At 42.8% G+C, this 20,898-nt stretch overlaps 1 protein-coding gene across 11 annotated transcripts in view; it reads left to right on the top strand.

Annotated features, from left to right (window-relative positions):
* Positions 1 to 20,898, top strand: part of LOC117488819 (receptor-type tyrosine-protein phosphatase S-like) — a 69,965-nt gene that overhangs the window by 11,183 nt on the left and 37,884 nt on the right. For 5 of the 11 annotated variants that reach the window (XM_034137945.1, XM_034137946.1, XM_034137941.1 and 2 more), the window contains exons 2-5: positions 2,429 to 2,640; positions 6,057 to 6,202; positions 7,192 to 7,333; positions 17,882 to 18,070. In XM_034137945.1, the coding sequence (XP_033993836.1) occupies positions 2,496 to 2,640; positions 6,057 to 6,202; positions 7,192 to 7,333; positions 17,882 to 18,070 (622 nt within the window). In that variant the 5' untranslated portion in view covers positions 2,429 to 2,495. Of the gene's footprint in view, positions 1 to 2,428; positions 2,641 to 6,056; positions 6,206 to 7,191; positions 7,334 to 17,881; positions 18,071 to 20,898 lie in introns of all 11 variants that reach the window. The other 6 variants (XM_034137943.1, XM_034137942.1, XM_034137936.1 and 3 more) reach the window with 2 other exon arrangements.

Raw genomic sequence — 20,898 nt, 5'->3', positions numbered from 1 at the left:
CCGGTGTACATTTCACCACCTGAGCTATGGTGTCATTATCAGCCTCCCCGTAATAAATAGCACATGTATCCCCCATCAATCTATCTGTCTGGCTGACCATCTGTGTTGTCATGCTGCAAAGGTAATAAGACCAACTCCTGCTGCCTTCTCTGTGGATGCTGAGCCAGATGATGGTGGAGAGCAGGTTGTTATAACTATGAGGGGGCTGTAGGTAGGCGTGAGTCATAAGAATATTCTCACAGGATGCTTACACCTTTTTAATTCTGCTCCTGTGACAAGCAAAGTGCATTGGCTGCTCTCTATCTTCTCGTCCAGAGAGAAGGAGCGTGGTTTGAAAGAGATAAACGCCATTAGCACAAAGCGCAGACGTGCCCAGACCGTCTGTGTCTCTGTCTTGGCTCGCTCTCTGAACATCCACAGCTGCAGGATGCTCTAAACCCTTTTGTTTGAACTGTGTCAATGGACCAACAACAGCTGGAGCAGGTCCGCTGGGGGGAGAGGAAGAGGATTCTGAAACAAGCAGGGGTTAGAGAGTGTATCGGAAGAGAAGGAGATGAATGATAGGGAGCAGTGGAGGAGATGGCATAGAGAGAGAAGAGGTTAACAGGGGGGGGGGGGGGGCGAGAAGGAGATGAGAGGATGAGATGGGACGGGAGAAGAGGAGATTTCAGGAATATGACGACTAATGCAGGAGTGAGACGTGGGTAAGATTAAGGATTAGTGGGCGACTTTAGTGGAGGTAGAGCAGTGAGGGCTTTGTCAGCAGGTGAGAGACAACAGGGAGGGTGGGGGGGATAAAGTGAGAATGAGAGATATGGTTAGACTGAGGTCACATAGAAATATAAAGGCCCCAGCTAATCCACAACACAGGACAGAGGAAGCACACACTGCAACATAGGAGCTGTACCTAATGTCTCAGAGCAGAGCAGTCCTCCTAGTTAGATTAACGGTGGCAAATTGAGTTTCCGTAAGAGGAGAATTTACTTAACATGCTGCCAATAGTGCTTGAATGAGCCCTGATCTGATTTTTCTTATCACATTGTTCAATTGAAAAGGGGACGCTGAAAGCTTTCCTATTCAACGTCGATTACGCAGTGCTTGATAAGAAGAGGGCAAAGCGGCGCGAAAATGAGCCCGTATCAGATAGACGGCCATGTTTTCAAATGAGCTATTTTTAGTGTAGGAGCTGGCAGACAGTAATGTGTTTGAGCAGGTCATTAGCCCAATAAGTGTTTGGAGGAGTCTTTGAATATGGAACTCACCAGAAATGCCTCTTTCATTTAGTAAAGGCGAATCAAGGTCGGCCCCATCCCGGTTTCTCCATTTCTGCCCATGTATCGGGGGTGTCGGGGTGAAGGCGCGCTCATGGGTGTTTGCATGTGCCTTTCACAATGTGGCCTGTCCCCTGTGAATGCATGTTATGTCTCCCTTAGAGCATATATGTTATCTTGCGCTGGTACTTAAGGGAGACGTGTATTTATGTGATATATGGTAGGGTTAACAAAGGCTCCCTTCTCATTTGGCCTCCCCACCTGCGTTCTGACACATCGGGCAGGGGGGGGGGGGGGCTGTGGGGTGGTCGGGAGAGCTCGATAGGACTGTGAACTTATTGACTCCCAGACAGGGAGCTTCTACACAGCTTGTCTAAGTCTCTGTTAGCAGACAGAGCTGAATTATGTTCAGACTTCCAGATGCGTGCCTCCTCGTGTGAGTGTCTTGATGAGAGGAAAGAGAGAGGATACTGACGGCGATCTCCCCGAAGGCTCAGGATTAACACGAGGGGCAATATCCAATAAAGCAGCCGTTTCTGATACATTTGGTGTTATTGAATTCTGCTGCATTGCTACTGACCCCTCAATCCTCTTTGTGTAAGTGTTTTCCATTACGGCAGAACAGTCTGGATGTATTATTGCATTAACACTTCTACGTGCCACCAGCGCAGTAAAATACTGAATGCTAAGAAGCTGAAGTTAAATGAAATGATTGGGTTGTCTCAGGGAGAAAAAAACAACTCTTAAAACTGTATCATTTCGGCTCATTTCACGGCTCACTAGAAAAGGAGACTTATTAATACAGAAGCAGTACGGCGAAAACTATTTCAGTCTTCTCCTTGTTCTTAGTTGTTGAGCAGTGGCTCTATTGTTCTGGTATTAGTTAAGTCAGGGCTGGCCTGCTTGAGCTGTTAATCCCAAATCAGAAGTGCTCTGGCTAAATCGAAAGACCTAATCCTGCATTAGCATGAATTTGTCTTAAATGTTCTTCATGAGGATGCTTTCTCTATATCTGTATGAAATATTGTATGTGTTTCCTTTTCCTCTAGGTGCACTGACATTTCAGATGTCGCTCTAAAAGCAGTACGATGAATCAGAGGTGGAGGAGTTGCCTTTCATTCATTTCAGCTGACCTTCATGTTTTTTTTCTGTTTCAGCAGAGTGCCTACCCTTGTTGAGTGAAGCCCGTATCTACGTCATCTCCAACCAACCTACGGTGGAGCCATGCCTCTGTCCAGGACAGGTGGAGCTCTAGCCCGATGCAGGAGGCCTATCCTGGGGCTCCGCTCTAGCCCCTCTCCCCTGGGTCTGCTGCTGCCTTTCATTATCCTGCTAACCGGCCCTTTGAGCAGTGTGTGTGGAGCACCAGGTATGACTGTCTATCCAACCATCCATGTTATTTTTAAATATTCTATTGATTTTTTCCATTATACATTAATCTCCAGATAACTTTTCTTGTTTAGTCTGTGAATTTAAAAAAAAAATGTCCCTCCCAAAAAATAAAAACAGAGAAGGTCCGGAAATCTTCATATTGAGACGCTGAAAACAGTATTTTCTATTTCTGCAGAAAGCATTTTTATTTAATGATTACTCAATTGATTATCAAATTAGTTAGATAGTAAGATAATTTGTTGTCTCTTTTTCTCAAGTAGAGCTGCATATTTTAAAGCAGTATATGTGAGGTATAAAGGTATGAATTTGTATTAAGTGTGTGTATGCATGCACATCCTTTTGTATGTGTGTGTGTACCTGAGGATTGAAATCAGCTCTGGACTATGCCGTTGTTAATATGTTTTGATAAGCCGGGAGGTCCCATCAGCATGTTTCTCATCATCTCCTTGATTACAACATTTCCACACGTTTCCTGCCTCAGTAGTCCACACACACACACGCACACGCACACGCACACACACACACACAGATACGCCATCACCGCTCTGAAAATAATATAACCATGGAAAGAGGATACAGGCTAAAGATGGAGATAGCACTTCACACAGTTAGGAATGGGGACTGTCTAATATATTTTTCATTTTCTATCCATATAAGCAATTTGAGGCCATGATCCTTTGAAACATTTTAATATTCAGTGAAGAGGTAGAATAACACAACAAATAACTTAAAAGGTTGTAGGATTGAATATCTCTGCTTTTAGACTACCTATGTGTATCCCTGCAGAATAGATAGTGCTGTTAAAAGCTCCATCTCCCATATCTCCCTAGCGTACTTTACTAAAAAAAAAAAAATTCTTCCAATAACAACATTTTTTCCTGCAGAGCTTGTAAATGAAAGTGCAGAAATATATAATTCCCTCAAAAAAATGCTTTGCTCATGCTCAATGTTGTTATTTCTTCCTGCAACTTTACCCTTTTGTGAATATTTGTTTACAGAATAAGAGCTCAGAGTCCTCAATTGTGAGATTTTCTTGTCTCTGTAAATTAAACGACTAAAATCACATCTCTTCCACCTTTTTAGAAAATGAATTAATTCATTTCAGACATGATCCTTTAAGTGTGGGAAATGTATGCAAAACATTTCTAATATTTCCCTCATTAAAATGATCTATTACTTTAACTTTTCAACACAAACAATGTTAAAATGCATGCAAATTAAGCTAGGAATAGTTCCTTTCAATTGTTTCGCTTGTGTGTTCAAATGTCCATCTTTCAACGACACAGCATCCTCCAACTGTCCTCATCATCTTTGAATCACAGCATTTGTTTTGTTGGACACATTTGGCTGTAAGATGCAAGCAGATTTGACAGCAAAGACACAAAAACAGGAAGGGATGCATTATTCAAAGCGGCTTAAAGGCTTGTCAGACCACAGCTGTGGTAACAGTATTGCTTCTTTAAGGCATTAGTTAATACAACATTTCAGCATGAATTACAATAATATCCCTAAAATAACTTTTCCAAAATGACAAAGGAATCCTGTACCAAACACTTTTTTTGTTCAAATGGTATCCTAACTACGATATTACACTATGCCTTCCTGTCCCAGCGTTATTCAGTCCGTCAGACAGATGATTACAGGTTGCAAAGGTGATTCATTGGCAGACCAGTGATAGACCTGCCTTCTCCAGTTCAACAGAGTGAAACCTACTATTAAAGAGGCAGAGCTTTTCATTAGGCCCTCACTTTCCAGGCATTTTTCTAGAACCTGCCGATCATAACAAGTTTCAGTTCGGAGCAAATCCATCCAGATCCGGTGCCTTGCAGTGCTTTCCTCCTGGCTTTTAGAAGAAGCTTAAGTGGTAACATTTCCAGTGGGGTCAGGTTTGTATGAGGATTGGTGTTGAAGCGCATTTAAGAGAACACATTTCTGGACACGAAGCCACTGAAACCCATGTAGAAGCCGTTAGAAGCACACTAAATTCATTCGTAATCCTATAGCCAGGAAAAGACCGATTTCAGCCATGACATTTCCTTTAGCCTTTTGATAGTTAACATTCTCACATTGTTGGCAGGGGGAAAAGGCAATTCTCAATACCCTGTTAGCCTTTCTAAGAGTCTTACAGGCAGGAAATATCCCACTCTTGAGTTCTAAAATGTTGGGCATACATTTGTTCTGATTGACTATACGTTACCAGCTTCCTGTTGAGGATTATGGTAAGCATATAATGAAACCACTTTATTGCTGACATTCAGAGTAGGTCTTTAGAGCCACAGCACATTGTAGCAGGCGCAGGAAAAGCCTTGGCACGGTGTTATTCCAGTTACTGATAAGGCATTGCAGGGAAACTATAAGGTAGTCTGCATGCTGGTTAGCCACTAAAGTGAGCAGGGGCGGAAACAGGCTTTTGAATCTGCTAGCGATTGCTTGATAGCGGGTTTTTGTTCCTGTTCTGTCTTCAGAGTTGAAGTGAATCAACGCAGTAGGACCTCACCCACCCAGACACTGGGGGAGTGGGAGGAGGGATCCAGGTTGCTATGGTAAGGGTCATCCTGACTTCACCCTGATGGATAGCGGTGAATCTGTAGCTGAGGAGGAGTTAAGCTGGGCACCATGGCAACAGGCCACAGACGGATAGCAAGGGTGGGTGCATGAAGTTGTTTGATTGATCTGACTCAGCCACTGTGAAAAATATAGGTTCAGTACTGTTGGCTCAATATCTGACTCGGAAACTGCTGTTTTCTTACAGAAGGCAACTGCTGTGATTATTCAACCCACACCAGATGTATCATAACAGATACAATTGTTCTCCTATCATCCCTCTCTAGAGCAAAGCTGGAAATTAATGAACTAAACTAATTTTGGGGAATACATTGTATTTCCTAAAATCATCAGAATCTGAAGTTTAGATGTAAATGTCTTAGACTGTGCAGGCACAAAATGACACCTCTGATATTAATACATTAAAACCAATTATATGCTGTGAATCTGCAGCCAACACTTCGCCTACCTGTGAAACACTCATGTGTCATGACAGCCTGCTGCATGCAGTACGAGGGTAGCCCGCCCTGGAGCAGAGCGAGCGGCAAAGAGAGAGATAGGGAGGGAGGGAGGGAGAGAGAGATGTTCCTCTGAAGCCCAACCCCATCTTTTATTTATGACCCACAGGAAGTCCTTCAACATGTCCTCTAGATGATACCCAGGAAGTAAGCACAACACGCAGCCATAAGAGCACAAGTCAGCCTGACTGGCCACTGACAGTGAATTGGGGCGTGGTCAGCAGGGGGTTGTTGCCAGCTGTGGAGTCAGTTTGATGTAAGGGTAAGGGTATCAATTTTCATGCTTGTTTTTCTCTCCTTTCTCCTCTCCCTCCCTCTCTCCGACTCTCAGCTTCCCCAAAGTTCACCAAGATGCCCACAGACCAGATCGGCGTGTCAGGGGGTGTGGCATCATTTGTGTGCCAGGCCAGTGGCAGTCCCAAGCCTGTTGTCTACTGGAACAAGAAGGGCAAGAAGGTCAACTCCCAGCGTATCGAGGTGGTTGTCACAATGCGCAATGGTCAACTCCTACTGTAGCAGCATGATGAATACAGAGCAGTTTATTCAGTAATCAAGATGCATTGATGTGTGAATGAAAACAGCTGTAATTACTTTGCCTAGATTATGATTCAGTAGATATGTTTTTATTTATGCTAGATCTGCTATTGCTTTTGATATAATTGTTAGATTTCGGTTTTGCATTCTACCTTCTAAGTTTATGTGAAATAGGTTTATTGGCTTTTTTGCTCAGTTTCATGAGATTGATATCCCTATCTTGTCTGTAAACTGAGTATGTACCAATATACTGTATGTGTGTTGACTAGCTTAGCATAGCATTACAGAGGAATGGCTATGCTTCCAATAAGCTGCTAAGCTAAGTTAACCCTTTGATTTTGCTTTTATAGATAAAGCACAGACACAACAGTTGTGTCAGTCTTTTTAGCACATTTTTGCATTAAGAGCTAATCAGGGCAGTTTACAAAATGATAGTTTAGTTATAAAAAAAAAAATTCAATCAATGATGATTGAAGATTATTCATTGCAAATGAGCTAAAGGGCACTTTTCAAAATGGACATAAAAATATGAAGCAGATTGCATGATACTTTGCTCATATTGCTATCCCTGAGCTATATGCAATCAAGCAGGCTGTTCAACAATGCTCAATCTCATGAGAGGCCAAAAGTAAGTATCTACTTCGCTAAAGTGTATTTGTGAAGACACTGAATCTCCGGCAGCTCCAGGAACGCTAGCTGTGTTTGACCTCGTGAAGGGGAGGGCAAGTAAAAAAGGAAAAAAAATAAAAATAATTTCCTTAAGGCAATCAATAGAATATTACACTATAATGATTAATATCACATTATTTTGGTAACAGAGTACTATGCTAAATTGATGATACATTATACTAAACATTATAGTTATTATAATAATCCATCTGTTTACTCGTGCCGTGACTAATGCCTTCTTCCTGTGGTTCTCTGGCTGTCAGACTGTAGAGTTTGATGAGGGAGCCGGTGCTGTGCTGAGGATCCAGCCTCTCAGAGCACCCCGAGACGAGAACATCTACGAGTGTGTGGCACGCAACAGTGAAGGGGAGGTGTCTGTCACTGCAAAGCTGGCCATTATTAGAGGTGAGACACAAACCCTCGCACGCACGCACGCACGCACGCACGCACACACACACGCACGCACGCACGCACGCACACACACACACACACACACCTCCATTATTTTCCACTCGAGTGGCACTTTTATTTCCACGTTCACAAACAAACCTGGTTTCATCCGTTCTCTCTGGTCCCCCTGGCTGTCAGCTGTAGATGGGACAATGGAGCCATGCCACACCCTGCCTTCACAGCAGGCTGCAGTGCACTGTTCTTTTTATAGTCCCTCTGAGTGCGACAGAGCGTGATCTGGCCACAGAGAGGGCTAGCTAGCGTGCTAGCTGACGGGCACTTCAGCATCTCTTTTGTTCTGTAATCACTGCGCTTCCTGGGCAGAGTAAGGGTGTTAATCTAATGTGCTCTTGGATAAAAACGTTCCTAATGTGGTGCTCCAACATGCCATGAAGTAAAGTTGCAGCATGTGGCTGCAAGCCCAGGATCTGAGCACTTGGCTTCTGACCAGCACAGCTGGAAAGGAAGCAGAAATAGAAGGATGACGGCTTGGGCTGTTACTACATGAAGGAAAATCAGGGAATTAGGCCTCAGTTTGGCACATCACGCATTACTGCCAGGGGAAATTGAGGAAGAGGTTGAAAAGAGGTGAGAAAAAGTACGATGGAGGATGAGGAGGTGGTGGTGAGTTAAATAACACAACAGGATGGTGTGAAACAATAGAGATGAAATGGGATGTCGGAGGAGTGGTGGTGGAGGCAGTGTAGAAGTGCATGAGATGGATGAGGATTGTGGAGTTGGCAGAGCTGTGTGGTAAGCAGAAGGCTTGTAGCCCAGGGAATAGACTCCTGTCCATCTGTTACCTTGCCGTCATCTCTCCACACACAGCCCCAATCTAAAGCACATTACCACACAAAGTACACCTCGAGGGCAAGCCTCTCAGTGTGTGTGGCCGTGTGGGCCTCCTCCTGTTTGTGTAAACTTTTCTCTTACTGAGATCTGTGTACCGTGACGTCCCCTGTTGCCTCTGTGACAATTCCTAATCAACTGAGAAATAGAATATAAGACTGTGATGGATGAAACAATATTTGACCCAAAGCAACACCCAGATTGGGAGTTAGTAGCCATACTGTAATACTTTTTATATGTTGCAATGCAGACCAATAGCACATAGATAGCAACAGTGTGTGGTGGGCGATATTATATAAACTAGTTAGATTAAATATAAATCAAAAAGTCAACCAACAGAGTTTGACATATGGTGTTAGGTATCTTTGGTGTGAGTGGGTTTTTGTGGGCAATGTTGCAAATCAAGGAGCTGGGCTGTTTTATGATTTGTATATCGATTTAATTCACCAAATGTCACCAAAAGCAGACATTACTTTGTGGTCATTTTATATGACCGAAAAAAACTGTATCATAATGTATATTGATGTTGTGAGGATTATGTTCAGATTACCCCAGATTACAACCGTAGTGTCATTTTGGTGATCAAAATGTGTTGCCATAGAGACACAGGCAGCACTGTCCTTGATACATTGAGAGTTCTATAGTGTTAGCCTTCTTACAATGGGAACAAAACAACTTATCAAATGCACCAGAGATTGATTCAGAATCCAAACGTTTAGACTGCTGAATGTATCTATGTCTCTAAAAAGCTTTACCTTAAAGGGCCCATGTCATGGCCATTTCCACTGATCATAATTCCATTGTTGAGGTCGACTAGAATAGATTTATATTGTGCAATTTTTCAAACTCACATTGGTTTCTCATACAGCATCTCTGTAAACTACGTGTATTCACTGAATTTCACTCTCTGCCTTTAACGGCTCGTTGTAGCTCCAATAGCTCCAGCCCCCACCCTCCCTGTGAGCACAGTGTGCTCTGATTGGTCGGGACGTTGTGAATCGCGCTGAGCTCCGTGGAGGTGTTGTTTCCTTGTTAGCGATACACAGCCAAACTCATCCTGAGCACACACAAAGTCACAACCGAAGTAAAAACAATAAGTGTGGCTTGATATTGAGTAAGAAAAAGGTTGATAAACGCTGTGAGAATGGGTCTGCAGAGAGAATTTCGAGAATTTCGCCGCGATCCCAACTGTCAACGAAATGGAAGAATCAAATGGACAATGACGTATCTCCAACGAGGCGTTTTGGGGAGGTATTTTCTGTGTTAGAGTTTTACTCGCTACAGGGTGTACTTTGAGGGTTTGTGACTCTGCACACCGTTTACATGCATAAAAACCTTCATAACACACAAGGGGACGGGTAATAACCGGAAAAGCATGACATGGGCCCTTTAACATATGCCTGCTCTAGTCTACTGTTAGCGCCTTTGTCTGGTAAGGAAAAAAGGCACTATATAAATACAGTCCACTTACATTTTTCATGTTAAAAGGCTTGTGCTTTTAACTTTTCCTCAGCAAAGCACATGTTTTGATTTTTGATTTCAAGCATGTTCAATCCTTTAAGTGCTCCAAATGCCAGCCACCAGAAACATGTGGAGAAAAAGAGTGGGACATTTCCTTCGAGAAACCCTCCCTCACACAACTCTGTACCTGAAAAAATATAACTCAATGCTTCTGCCTATTTGACAGTATGCTCCAAAAGCCCTACACTCCTGCAATTCACTATTGGCGCAGGGCTTCACTGTATGATAGATCACGTCAGCCAAAAATGCTGTTAAGTGCAGAAAAGTATTTTCAAAACACGGTTCATTGGATAAAAGGTCCACCAACCACTAGAGCAGAGAGGGGGCTTTCCATTACTGACCAAAGCCTTGAAACGTCTTTTCATCCCCTGATGTGTTTCAGCTCATCATTTTCTATAATGGTAGACCAACACTAATAGCAGTGTTGTACAATGTAAGGGCCCTGTGGTTGGCCACAGGATATGAGCTGCTGCTCTGTAGACTGCCTAATGGACGGAGATGTGGTAGGTTGTGGTAGGTTATGGTCGGGGAGAATTGTTGTGCCCTCATCATCTCCCATCACCCTTCTCATCCAATGACCTACTCTTCTTTCCCTTCCTCTTTCCCCTGACTATATGTGTCTGTCTTTGACTCTAGCAGCCTCCTCTTTGGCCGACAGCGATGTCCGTTACTAATTTCATCTCTCTTGTTTTATTCATTCTTTCATTTTCTCTGCCATCCATTCTGCCTGTCCCTCACTGTCTATCCAGACTCTCTCTCTCTCCGACCCCCTTTGCATTTGTAGAGGCTCTCTGCTGCTCCACCCTCCACCCTCTCCCCCTCTGAATCCGCTCCATCCCCTTTTCCACCAGAACTGCTCTTTTCTATACACTGCAGTTGTGTTGTTTCGCCTTCAGGAGATGCGAATATCTGCAGTTCTGCATGTTTGAAAACCTCTGGTGGGCGAGAGATTCTCATCACTGCAGCTCTGTATGTGTCTGAATGCATGCACATGGATTTCTTTGTTTATGAGCATCTGTGTGTGTGTGTGTGTGTGTGTGTGCGAATATCCGTGTGTGTACGACTGGTTTGTGCAGGGTAATCCTGATTATACTCACTTCCAGTGTCCCATTTTAGGAGAAAGGGAGGCGAGGGATGGGGGAGGAAGGGGGTGAGAGAGAGAAGGGGGAGGAGAGATGTTCTGCCACCACGGCAAACACCCTTCATATGAACAACAGAGTCAGATCAGTGATTCCCCCCAGGCTGCATTGGCAGGCCGTAAACTCAAGCAGCATTTTGGTATGGAAGCAGCTGAGAGTTTCAACTCAGCCTGCAAGAGGATTACACTCCTTGAGTAGAGAACTGGCTCTTTCATCATATACAGTATACCCCTGCTCAGTTTGTATTCCCTTCATCCTTTTCTTGCAGTGTAATAATCATGCATGTTTGTCTGTAATAGAGTTTTAAGTGTGGGGCCTCGTTTTGTGTGTGTAGTCTGCGGCTGATGGATATGTATGAGGAGAGTAGGGAATGGTGGGGACACGCTGGTTATTGGTGGGATTCATTGACGATGCTAAGTCCGATTCTGCATTGTGTTGTGATCTATTATCATAAAGCCCCATTAGCATTTAAAGTGCTCCCCTTCAGCCACCCTGCAGTCTATAGGAGTCAAAGCATTACAGCCTCTGGGGACTGCCGAGCTCTGGCAGATTAATCCTGAATCAGGCACCCTGAGATCGCCTTTTATTTAGGCTTCTTTCATCCACGTGGCCATTCCCCGCTGAAATGAACTGAAAGATGAATAGGCAACCTGTTTCTTAACCAGGACAAATGATGATTTTCTGTGGCGGAGCGAGCGTTTGCGCGTGGGTGTATCTGTCTTCGGCTGAATGAGGGGAAATACAAAGAGAGACAGGAAAGGAAAACCTGGAATCGTGTTTGTTTGTTTGCATCATATGCATTATGTGTTTGACTTTGTGTGTGTCTGAATGTCCTAGTATTTGTGTGTTTGTGTGTGCGTGCACGCGGATGCATGAATTGCATATTTGCCCAGATTCGGTTGGCTCCACCGACTGGTTTTGGGCGCCAGGCCTGATTGCCCTTCTGCAAACACAACCAGGCCAAAATGAAAGCTCTCAACCTCTTGATACACACAAACACACAAACACAAAGCTCCAGGGAACAATGCTGGTTGGTCCTTGCCAATGTTCCGCCGAAAGCTGTTGACACACACAGTGTTTATACACACATGGCGCATTTTTCCATAGGCTGTCTTATCAATTTAAACAGGAGATGAGGCATAAGCGGTACTTTTGTGCGGCAGTGTTTGTGTTTGATAAATGATTCATTTGGGGGAAAGTGTGATCAAGGCCATGCCTGCAGTATCTATTTCAAGCTGCCGCTGACTCATCCAGTAGCCTGGCTGAATACCTGAAGCTCCCTGCTCTCCTCTCCTGTGAACTGTACTTAAATGCCCAGTACAACTAACTGTCTGCAGGGCGATGTCTGTCTGCAGAACAGAGTGTGTGTCTGCGGCTATCTCTTAGTGAAAGTTATGACGCTAAATAGTTAAATACTCGTTGCTGTTGGTGAACATTCTATCGTCTGTTATTTATTTTTAACAAAATGCGGCAAGATGCTATAAACATAGTCTGTAGGATCACGTCTAATCATATCAATCAGAAATCAGAAAGAAATACAATAAATGTAACAAGGTAAGCTGTGTCAAGAAAACACATTACTTTTCCTCCGATTGCAAACAGCAACAGTTTAAATATTCATTGATATATATTTAGAGTTCACAAACAATTTGGATACATGATGGCTGGACTGCCGACGGGAAAGAAAAGCAAAAGAGGACACGAAGCCCTTCAGGGCGATTCAACACTCCTCAGCTCTGCGTTTGGGTCCTGCTCGCCCTGTTGGGGTTCATTTCCCAATGATGACCGGCTCGCTGCACATTACCCCTCACATACTATGTTATCACTTGTAATTTAGCTCATTCTTGCATTCTTCATTAACAGTAAAAGGACACTTAATGTGGAGTTCATGAGACGATATGTAAAGCTCATATGCCAATAATTATTTTAAATATTAGAACAGAAACTAAATCCAAAACGTATTTTTATTTATTTTATGTAAAGCCAGCAGAAAAACAGGGCTTGTACTACAAAAAATTATATATAAATTAAATATATAATTAAGGAAGACCCTAAACTTGAATTAAAGTATGTGCACACTTCTCTTTACCTGTACATTGTAGTAACACAGCACCATCACTCAGTCACAGCTTCTCACAAACTGTACCTTTTTAAAGAGCGGTTACATAGTCATCTGGTTTCTATTCAACACTGATGTAAAGATGCTGACATAATTATAATTTTGAAAGACGGCATTATCCTCTAAGGTTTCTCTCTGAAACTCTTAGTGTAATAGCATTATCTGCTCCCATCATGTTGCAGACCTCTTGCTCTTGTTGAAATGAAAAGACTGTACAAGGACGTAGTTAAGTCCTACAAGTTGAAATCCACAGATAGATACTTATTACTTTACTGTGCTGTATTGTGTGCCTCATGCATCTCTTATATCATGAGTTTCAGACGTGCATTGAACTTTTAGAAATGTTCACATCTTTACTTTATTTCTACGTTAACTCTTTAATTGCAACAACTGGAATAATGGTATTCCATCGAAACATGAACAAGGACTTTCCGGTATTTCCTGTTGAGTATTTGGATAGTTGAAGACACAGTAGCATGAAATACTTTAGGCTGCACTCGGTGACCAGCCTCTGCAATTGTAGAATAATTGCATGGTCCACAATTGTGGCCGGTATTTTATCTGAGAAAGCTCTATGCCTTTGTACTCTACTGCCTTTTCCCTTATTCTGCTGTCTTTCTGTCACCACGCCATCATGGATCTTTAACCTTCTTCTTTAGGAAGGCACTTACCTAAGACAGCTTCCTCCATGCTCAGAATGATTCTGTTGTATAAACATGTTTCAAAAAATCCATACTCCATAAAAAAAAAAATCGATATTAATGTAATGATATTCCTAGCATGTATGCCTTACAGATATTGACAATTGAATGGACTGTTGTGCATGACACTGAAGCAATTCATAAATGTTTTTGAAACGACATGTATTCAAACAAGCGGCAAAATAATCAGTTTAAATCAGCCATAAATATTCAACTGGTGATTGTGCAAATTGTAGGCAATTGTACTTACTTATTTCCATATATGTACTAAATGATATATTGTTTTTAAATTGCGGCTTATCAAGTCAAAGTCAACTTTAATGTCAATCTTACTCGGTTTGTGTTTACAGACAGAGAGATCGAAATGACGACAATCCCGAATATAAAATTATACAATATACAGATATGTATAAAAATATGTATAAAATATGTATATCCTATATACACAATCAACAGACACAATACACTTTGGGTTTTTAACCCTTTAGAATGACATCAAATTATATATTTTGTAAAAGGGCATACATGGGCATGTTTTTAGACAAAGTAATTAGAACATGTGTTATTTATTAATTGTAGCCATTAACAAGAAATACAGGTAGCTAAAATATTTTTTAAATTATGTATACAACACATTTGTATGGCATTGGTGTATGGCAGTATCTAAGAATATATGTATCCATCCATCTCTCTTCCTGTTACCCCTACCTCTTTCTGATGTTTAATTCCAAGGTCCACCCAGCCTCTGGTTGCAGCATCGATAAAGACCTCACTGGAATACAGAGCCAGACCCCCCCCCACCCCACCCCCCCTTACAAGCACACGCACGGCACACACACACACACATCCATGCACACACACCCCAAGCCCGCTGCAGCAGGGCGCTCTAATTAACAGCCAGGGAGTCCATGTAGTAGTAGTAGCCGACGGGGTGTTAAAAAGACCATCTGAACCCTCTCAGGAGAGGGGTGGGGTTGGGGAGGGGGCAGAGGGGAGCAGATGTAGGCCTGGCATATTCCTCGCCTCAGGGGAGCCCGCCTCCGACCCCCCCATCGATCTTCCCCTTCTTTTTCCTTTCTTTTCCTGCCTGTTTCGTCAATGACCGTACCACTGGCCTCCATTCAGGTGGATCATTAGCATTGATTCGTCCGGGATAGTAGAGGGGGGAAAGGGGTCCCTTAATTCCAGTTGGGTCTCAATTGGCTGATATCAGATGGTTGCTATGAGGCCTGATCACCACCTGAGCTCTAACCAGAGACTCAGCCCCCTCACCAGACGCTCCTCTGATTGCTCTTTTGCCTTTTGTGGCATTTCCCCCCCCTCCATCGTCCTCTCATCCGTGCCATCAGCAGCGGCTTGACATTCCTATCGGATGGGTCTCTCCAAAGCTGATGACTGTGGAAAGAAAGGAAGAGAGCGATGGATCGTATCTCCACTCAGCCTCTCATCCCCATCGCAGAGTGTGTGTGGAAACAGATGGTACACGTCTGTCATGTGGTTAGGTAGCGGGGGCCCGGAGGAGGAGAGGAGCCGTTGATGTGGCCATGGTCTGCGTCCTGGACTCTGTTTGGAGTCAGATTTGTCAGTGATGCACATTCAGAGCGAGGAAACGTTTAGGGTTCCTTCTTCATGCTTGACAATCAGGTGTAAGTTTGATTTATTATCCAAGCGAATTGGCATCTTGATAATTGCTTTTCTACTGTAGGAAATATTTAATTATAGTTCCAGGTATGGGGGAGGTGTATGTGCGAGAGGGATCAAGTGGTTAAAAGGGTAAGGAGAGGAGGAAGCAGCCGTGCTGATGGATGCTTGATTACGTGTCTGGCCATCTGGACTGTTGTCACCGAGAGGCTTAATAAGAGTGTGTGTGTGTGTGTGTGTGTGTGTGTGTGTGTGTGTGTGTGTGTGTGTGTGTGTGTGTTGTGTGTGTGTGTGTGTGTGTGTGTGTGTGTGTGTGTGTGTGTGTGTGTGTGTGTGTGTGTGTGTGTGTGTGTGTGGTGTGTGTGTGTGTGTGTGTGTGTGTGTGTGTGTGTGTGTGTGTGTGTGTGTGTGTGTGTGTGTGTGTGTGTGTGTGTGTGTGTGTGTGTGTGTGTGTGTGTGTGTGTGTGTGTGTGTGTGTGGTGTGTGTGTGTGTGTGTGTGTGTGTGTGTGTGTGTGTGTGTGTGTGTGTGTGTGTGTGTGTGTGTGTGTGTGTGTGTGTGTGTGTGTGTATACACCTGGATTTCCCTGGACATGTGTGGACCTGTCTCTGTACATTGTTTCCGCATAAATCTGTGAAAATGCTAAATAGAACATGGCCATAGAAACAAATATGTACTCACAGGCAACACACACACACACACTTATCTACTTCGCCCCAACATAATCAGACATATCCAGACGCTATGCAGACACATCCCAGATCGGCCTCTCTAATCGTGGGTACATTTTAACAATTACTGCTAACAAGTCCTTATTACCCCCAGTGCCCTGCCCCTCCTCTTGATCCCAGCTTCTAATAGCTGCTGCTGTTTCTGAGCAGCTCTCTGCATAGTTATTAGACAGGAATCATGACAACCACAAAGCACAGAGCCCCCACCATGGAACAAAACTCACAGTTCACTGCCACTGCCACCAAACACCTGTGTTTCTAGGTTAGGAGTGTATGTATGTGTGTGGCTTGCTGTGTTTATATATGTGTGTATGCAGCACTTAAGAAGCTCCTGCTGACTGGGCGGTATGTTTATACTGTAGAAAACAGCCTGTCACACTCAAACACACACACACTAAAAACCTAGCTGTGCCTGGGCCGCCTACAAGATCACGTAATGACTGGCTGTAGGAAGAATCACCCAGCTTTGATGAGGAAGGATAGGGTGGATCCGCTGTCCTCCCCAGTATCTCCACTTTCAAGGGTCTGCAGTTAAAGGAGGGGGGGGGGGGGGTAGTAGAGCAGTGGCTCTCATATCACTGTGTTTGTGAGCAAGGCTTAAGTTTCACCACAGGAAGAAAGAAAGGAAGGTTTTGGACCATGACAGGGTTGACTCTGTCTCTGTGCAAGCAGATAAACTGTCACAAAAAATCAGGGGTAAACATATTTTTTCATTATTGTCCTAGTAGATTTGATCTGATATAAAGCATGAGCAATCCTCACATTGTCTAAGCCCATCTGATCTCAGACCACGATCCTGTCTCTGTCCCTCTTCATCACTTCCTCTCTTCAGCTCACCGCGAGGCTCTAGGTGTGGCATTGTCTGTCCGACAGTGAGTCAGTCCGTCACTTTGATCTGGACTGAATTTGAACTTTTGCACTTAGAACTTTTGAACAGAAAACTCAGGGTCCTCCATTGATGCATACAAATGACTTTGGTATAACTTTTCCTTCAGCAAAGACATGACGTTTTCAGTTGTGGTTTGAGTAAAATGAGTGAAACCACTACAGGATGGATTGCTATGAGACCTAGCACAACATTAATATTATACTCGGAGGTGGGAGAAGTACTCAGATCTTGTACTTGAGTAAAAGTAGAAGTACCCGAGTAAGTAAAGTAAGTAAGTAAGTAAAAGTCCTGCATTAAAAATGTTACTCAAGTAAAAGTAGAAAAGTATTAGCATCAAAATATGCTTAGAGCACCGAAAGTAAAAGATTGGCCCATTTCAGAATAATAATAATATATATGTTTTGATTATAATTATTGAGGCATTAAAGTGTTATCAAAGCTGGTAAAGGTGCAACTAGTTTGAGTGACTTTGTATACTGCAGGGTAGCTTGTGAATTTACTCCAGGTGTAACTAAAGTCTGATTTAAGAGTTGATTATATTCACATCATTAATCAAAATCTGCAAAGTAACTAAAGGAATTAAATAAATGTAGTGGAGTAAAAGTACACCATTTACCTGTGAACTGTAGTGGAGTAGAAGTACAAGGTAGCATTACATAGAAATACTTAAGTAAAGTACACGTACCTTAAGTAATTGTACTACTGTAGGTTAATTCCCACCTCTGGTTATACTGAGGATAAATTGCATTCATAAACTAATTCCATAACCGTTTTAGCCCCATCATCAGGTCTAACATGTTATTTGTCCAACTCTTATGAGGAAATACAGTATCTGCAAATATCTAGCCTCAGCCTTACTCAGTGTTTTGACTCCTTATGCTGAATATATTCTTTCCTTCTCTTCATTCTTCCAGAGGACCTGTTGCCATTCGGCTTCCCCAGTATAGACATGGGTCCCCAGCTGAAGGTGGTGGAGCGGACGCGGACGGCCACCATGCTGTGCGCTGCCAGCGGCATCCCCGACCCGGAGATCTCCTGGTTCAAAGACTTCCTGCCCGTGGACCCCTTCAGCAGCCAGGGTCGCATCAAACAGCTCCGATCAGGTGGGAGAGACAAGGAGTTATCAGATATTTGTATTCCAAAACCAGTAAACAGACACAGCATCTAAGGCTTAGCATCGCTATCAAGTAAAGTCCCTGTTGCTCTAAATTTGATGTTAATCATTTTTTAATTCTGATTGAGGGATTACATGCTCCTCTCTGAGTGGATCTACATCCTTGGGGGATATAAACCCTTTTTCAAGCCAATTTCATAAAAGGATAACTGTGTCGCTCTTAAGCCAAGAAAAATAAAATGCTGTTTTTATTAACTTTTAATTATTTTGGAGAAAGATTAGTATAAGATGATACTTTAAAGGCTCAAACCTCTTTATATTGTGAATCATAAAAGGAGCACACAATTTAAAAGAAAGGCAGATCTCGTATACACGTATTACAAGTGGGTTGAAAAAGTTTACACACAATTATAAAGCTAATCCACTTTGAAACTAATGCTTAATATAAAAATCAATCTACCCCATAACCACCATAATTCTCTTTTTCTCAAAATCAATAGATACAGATAGACATTTCTCCACATTAGGGATCTAACTGATGCTCCTCTTATCTTTAGACCCGCCTAGCCTAGAATTGTGTGAAATGAGCTGAATGTCTTCAAACCTGAATGGATCACTTTGCCAGAGACAGTAGTAGGAAGGAGGGAGGGAAGCAGAAAAGTGTCTCCGTGCAGACAGATGGAGGGAGGAACAGAAGAATCACAACTTGTGCTAAGGACAGTTTGTTCAGCTTTGTTTATGCTCTTCTGTATAGAATAGATGATACAGTGTCTCCCGGAGTAGGCAGAATCTTATTTTCTCAGTCTTTTCCACTCAGCCGTCCTCAGGGGGAATGAAAGTGATGGCGAGGCGAAACCATTTTGTTGTTGCTTTATCCATATTCTCTGTGCTCCTCCGTCCTGCCAGCTCTGATATCTGCCTGCTGTCAGCCAGAATTCCTCACTGATCACTCGCGCCCTCTGTCAACCTTGTGTTTGCAAATTAACTTGCACTTTTGCAATTTTTTGTTACGGTTTCTACACATGGACGCAGTTTACAATGACAACATTGCAAAATTGAACGTATCTCTTAGTAATCGGAATAATGGGTGATTTCACATAGAAGTGGACAAAAGCACGTTTTTCATAGCAAAGATCAAGATTCATAGCCAGCTCAAATGACAGCTGTATCTAGCAGATTTTTATCAGCTAGATAATTATTGCTTTCTCTTGGAGTTAGTTGGAAACCGTGTCTCCTGCTGAATCATAACTAGAAACTCATGAAACGGCTTCAAATATTCATTTCATGTTAACATATATTCTTTGCAAAGCTAAATGTCCAATTCAAAGTTAAGTAAGTAAAGCGAAAAGATATGGAAGTACAGGTGCAGTATTGTTTTGCATTGCAAGGAAGAGTGATTAGCCCTATTTAAGCAGCAGAGGAAATGTTTAAGCTTTTATGTTTATAATTTCACTTTTTATGAGCCAAATGAGTATACGTTTGGCATACATAATGCTATTACACCAGGTTTGGTCGGGCTTGCTCGAAAGCAATTGAATCCGATTATGAGAAGGATAGAGTCGTTACCTTTTGCCCAAACTCAGATACAGTGTCATCCATGTACAGTGGGTGAGACCTGGATGGGGCATTTTACAATGAACCGGTAAATGTAGCCCATTTTCTGTGCTGAGACAGTCCCACACCCTTTCCTAGTATAATTTCTAGTAACCTACTGATGTGTCAAAATGGATAATCACCGCTGTGATAAACAGAACACCTAAAGTGTAATTGCATCTGTGTAAAAAGCTCTGCAGTGGTTTTGGGTGGAATGTAGTCACCAGACAGTGTTGGTGCTGCACGATGCATGTGAGAAAATAGAAACTCTGTTTAAAACAAAACAAGAGAGAATTTTAAAGCTGCCCAGTGGAAACCTCAGGAACATGCCAGAAGGAGCAGTGTAGTGATCCATAATTGCGATAAACACTATGCAAATTATTCTCTATTCTCTGCTTGTAATTTATGAGAAAGCCTCGGTGGCCTTGGGGCAACAAAATAGCAATGAACCTCCCTCTCCATTCTTCTAGGAACAATAGTTTGTTTTCTTTTTATGTTTACCCTCTTAGTAGGAGCTGCAATATCATTGGTATACAGTATCTATCATGATAAGTTTCATCTCATTGCGTCCTCTGTAGGGTATCACAGAGACATGACACTGATTCACCGCTACAGAACGTGAGGCCACCTATCACATCAATGAAACAGTAGCAAGACAAATGGCTCAGTGAGATTCACCGCAGGGTTTAATAGGATTTCAAATCACCAAAAGCATCGCAAAGCTGAACAACAAAATGTGCTGTATAATGAACCAAACACTGCAGAGAAATGACTTGGAGGAAATCAATTACACCTGAGCTAGGCACAAAACAGCACGGAGATGTGTTATGGATGAAACCCTCCTTTAAAATCTGTTTAACGGGGGCACCTTCCAAGCGATGGCTCTGATTTAGTGGATGGCTGCCAGCTCGCGTTGGACTGCGGCCAGGGATTTGTTTTGGGCCACAATTACTGTTTGCTCTCTTCCTTTTTCTTTCTCTGTTGGGTCTTTGAAATATTGTTATGGCCCCTAAGGGTCAGGATGAAAAATGATATCAACAATGACTGCACTCGAATCCCGCAAAAGACGGCTTTTAGCCATTTCACAGCCCATAAGTATCCGTCACCTGTGGCGTCCTCCCACTGCAGGTAACTGTCCTATCGGCAGTTGTGAACACACACACATACTAATCCGTTTTCCTTAGGGTACAAAACATATAGCACAGAGAGTTAACCTTTTCACAA

This window comes from Trematomus bernacchii, unplaced genomic scaffold (assembly GCF_902827165.1).
Source record: "Trematomus bernacchii unplaced genomic scaffold, fTreBer1.1, whole genome shotgun sequence".
In the NCBI taxonomy this organism is placed as follows: domain Eukaryota; kingdom Metazoa; phylum Chordata; class Actinopteri; order Perciformes; family Nototheniidae; genus Trematomus; species Trematomus bernacchii.
This window is presented reverse-complemented; position numbering and strand designations above follow the sequence as displayed.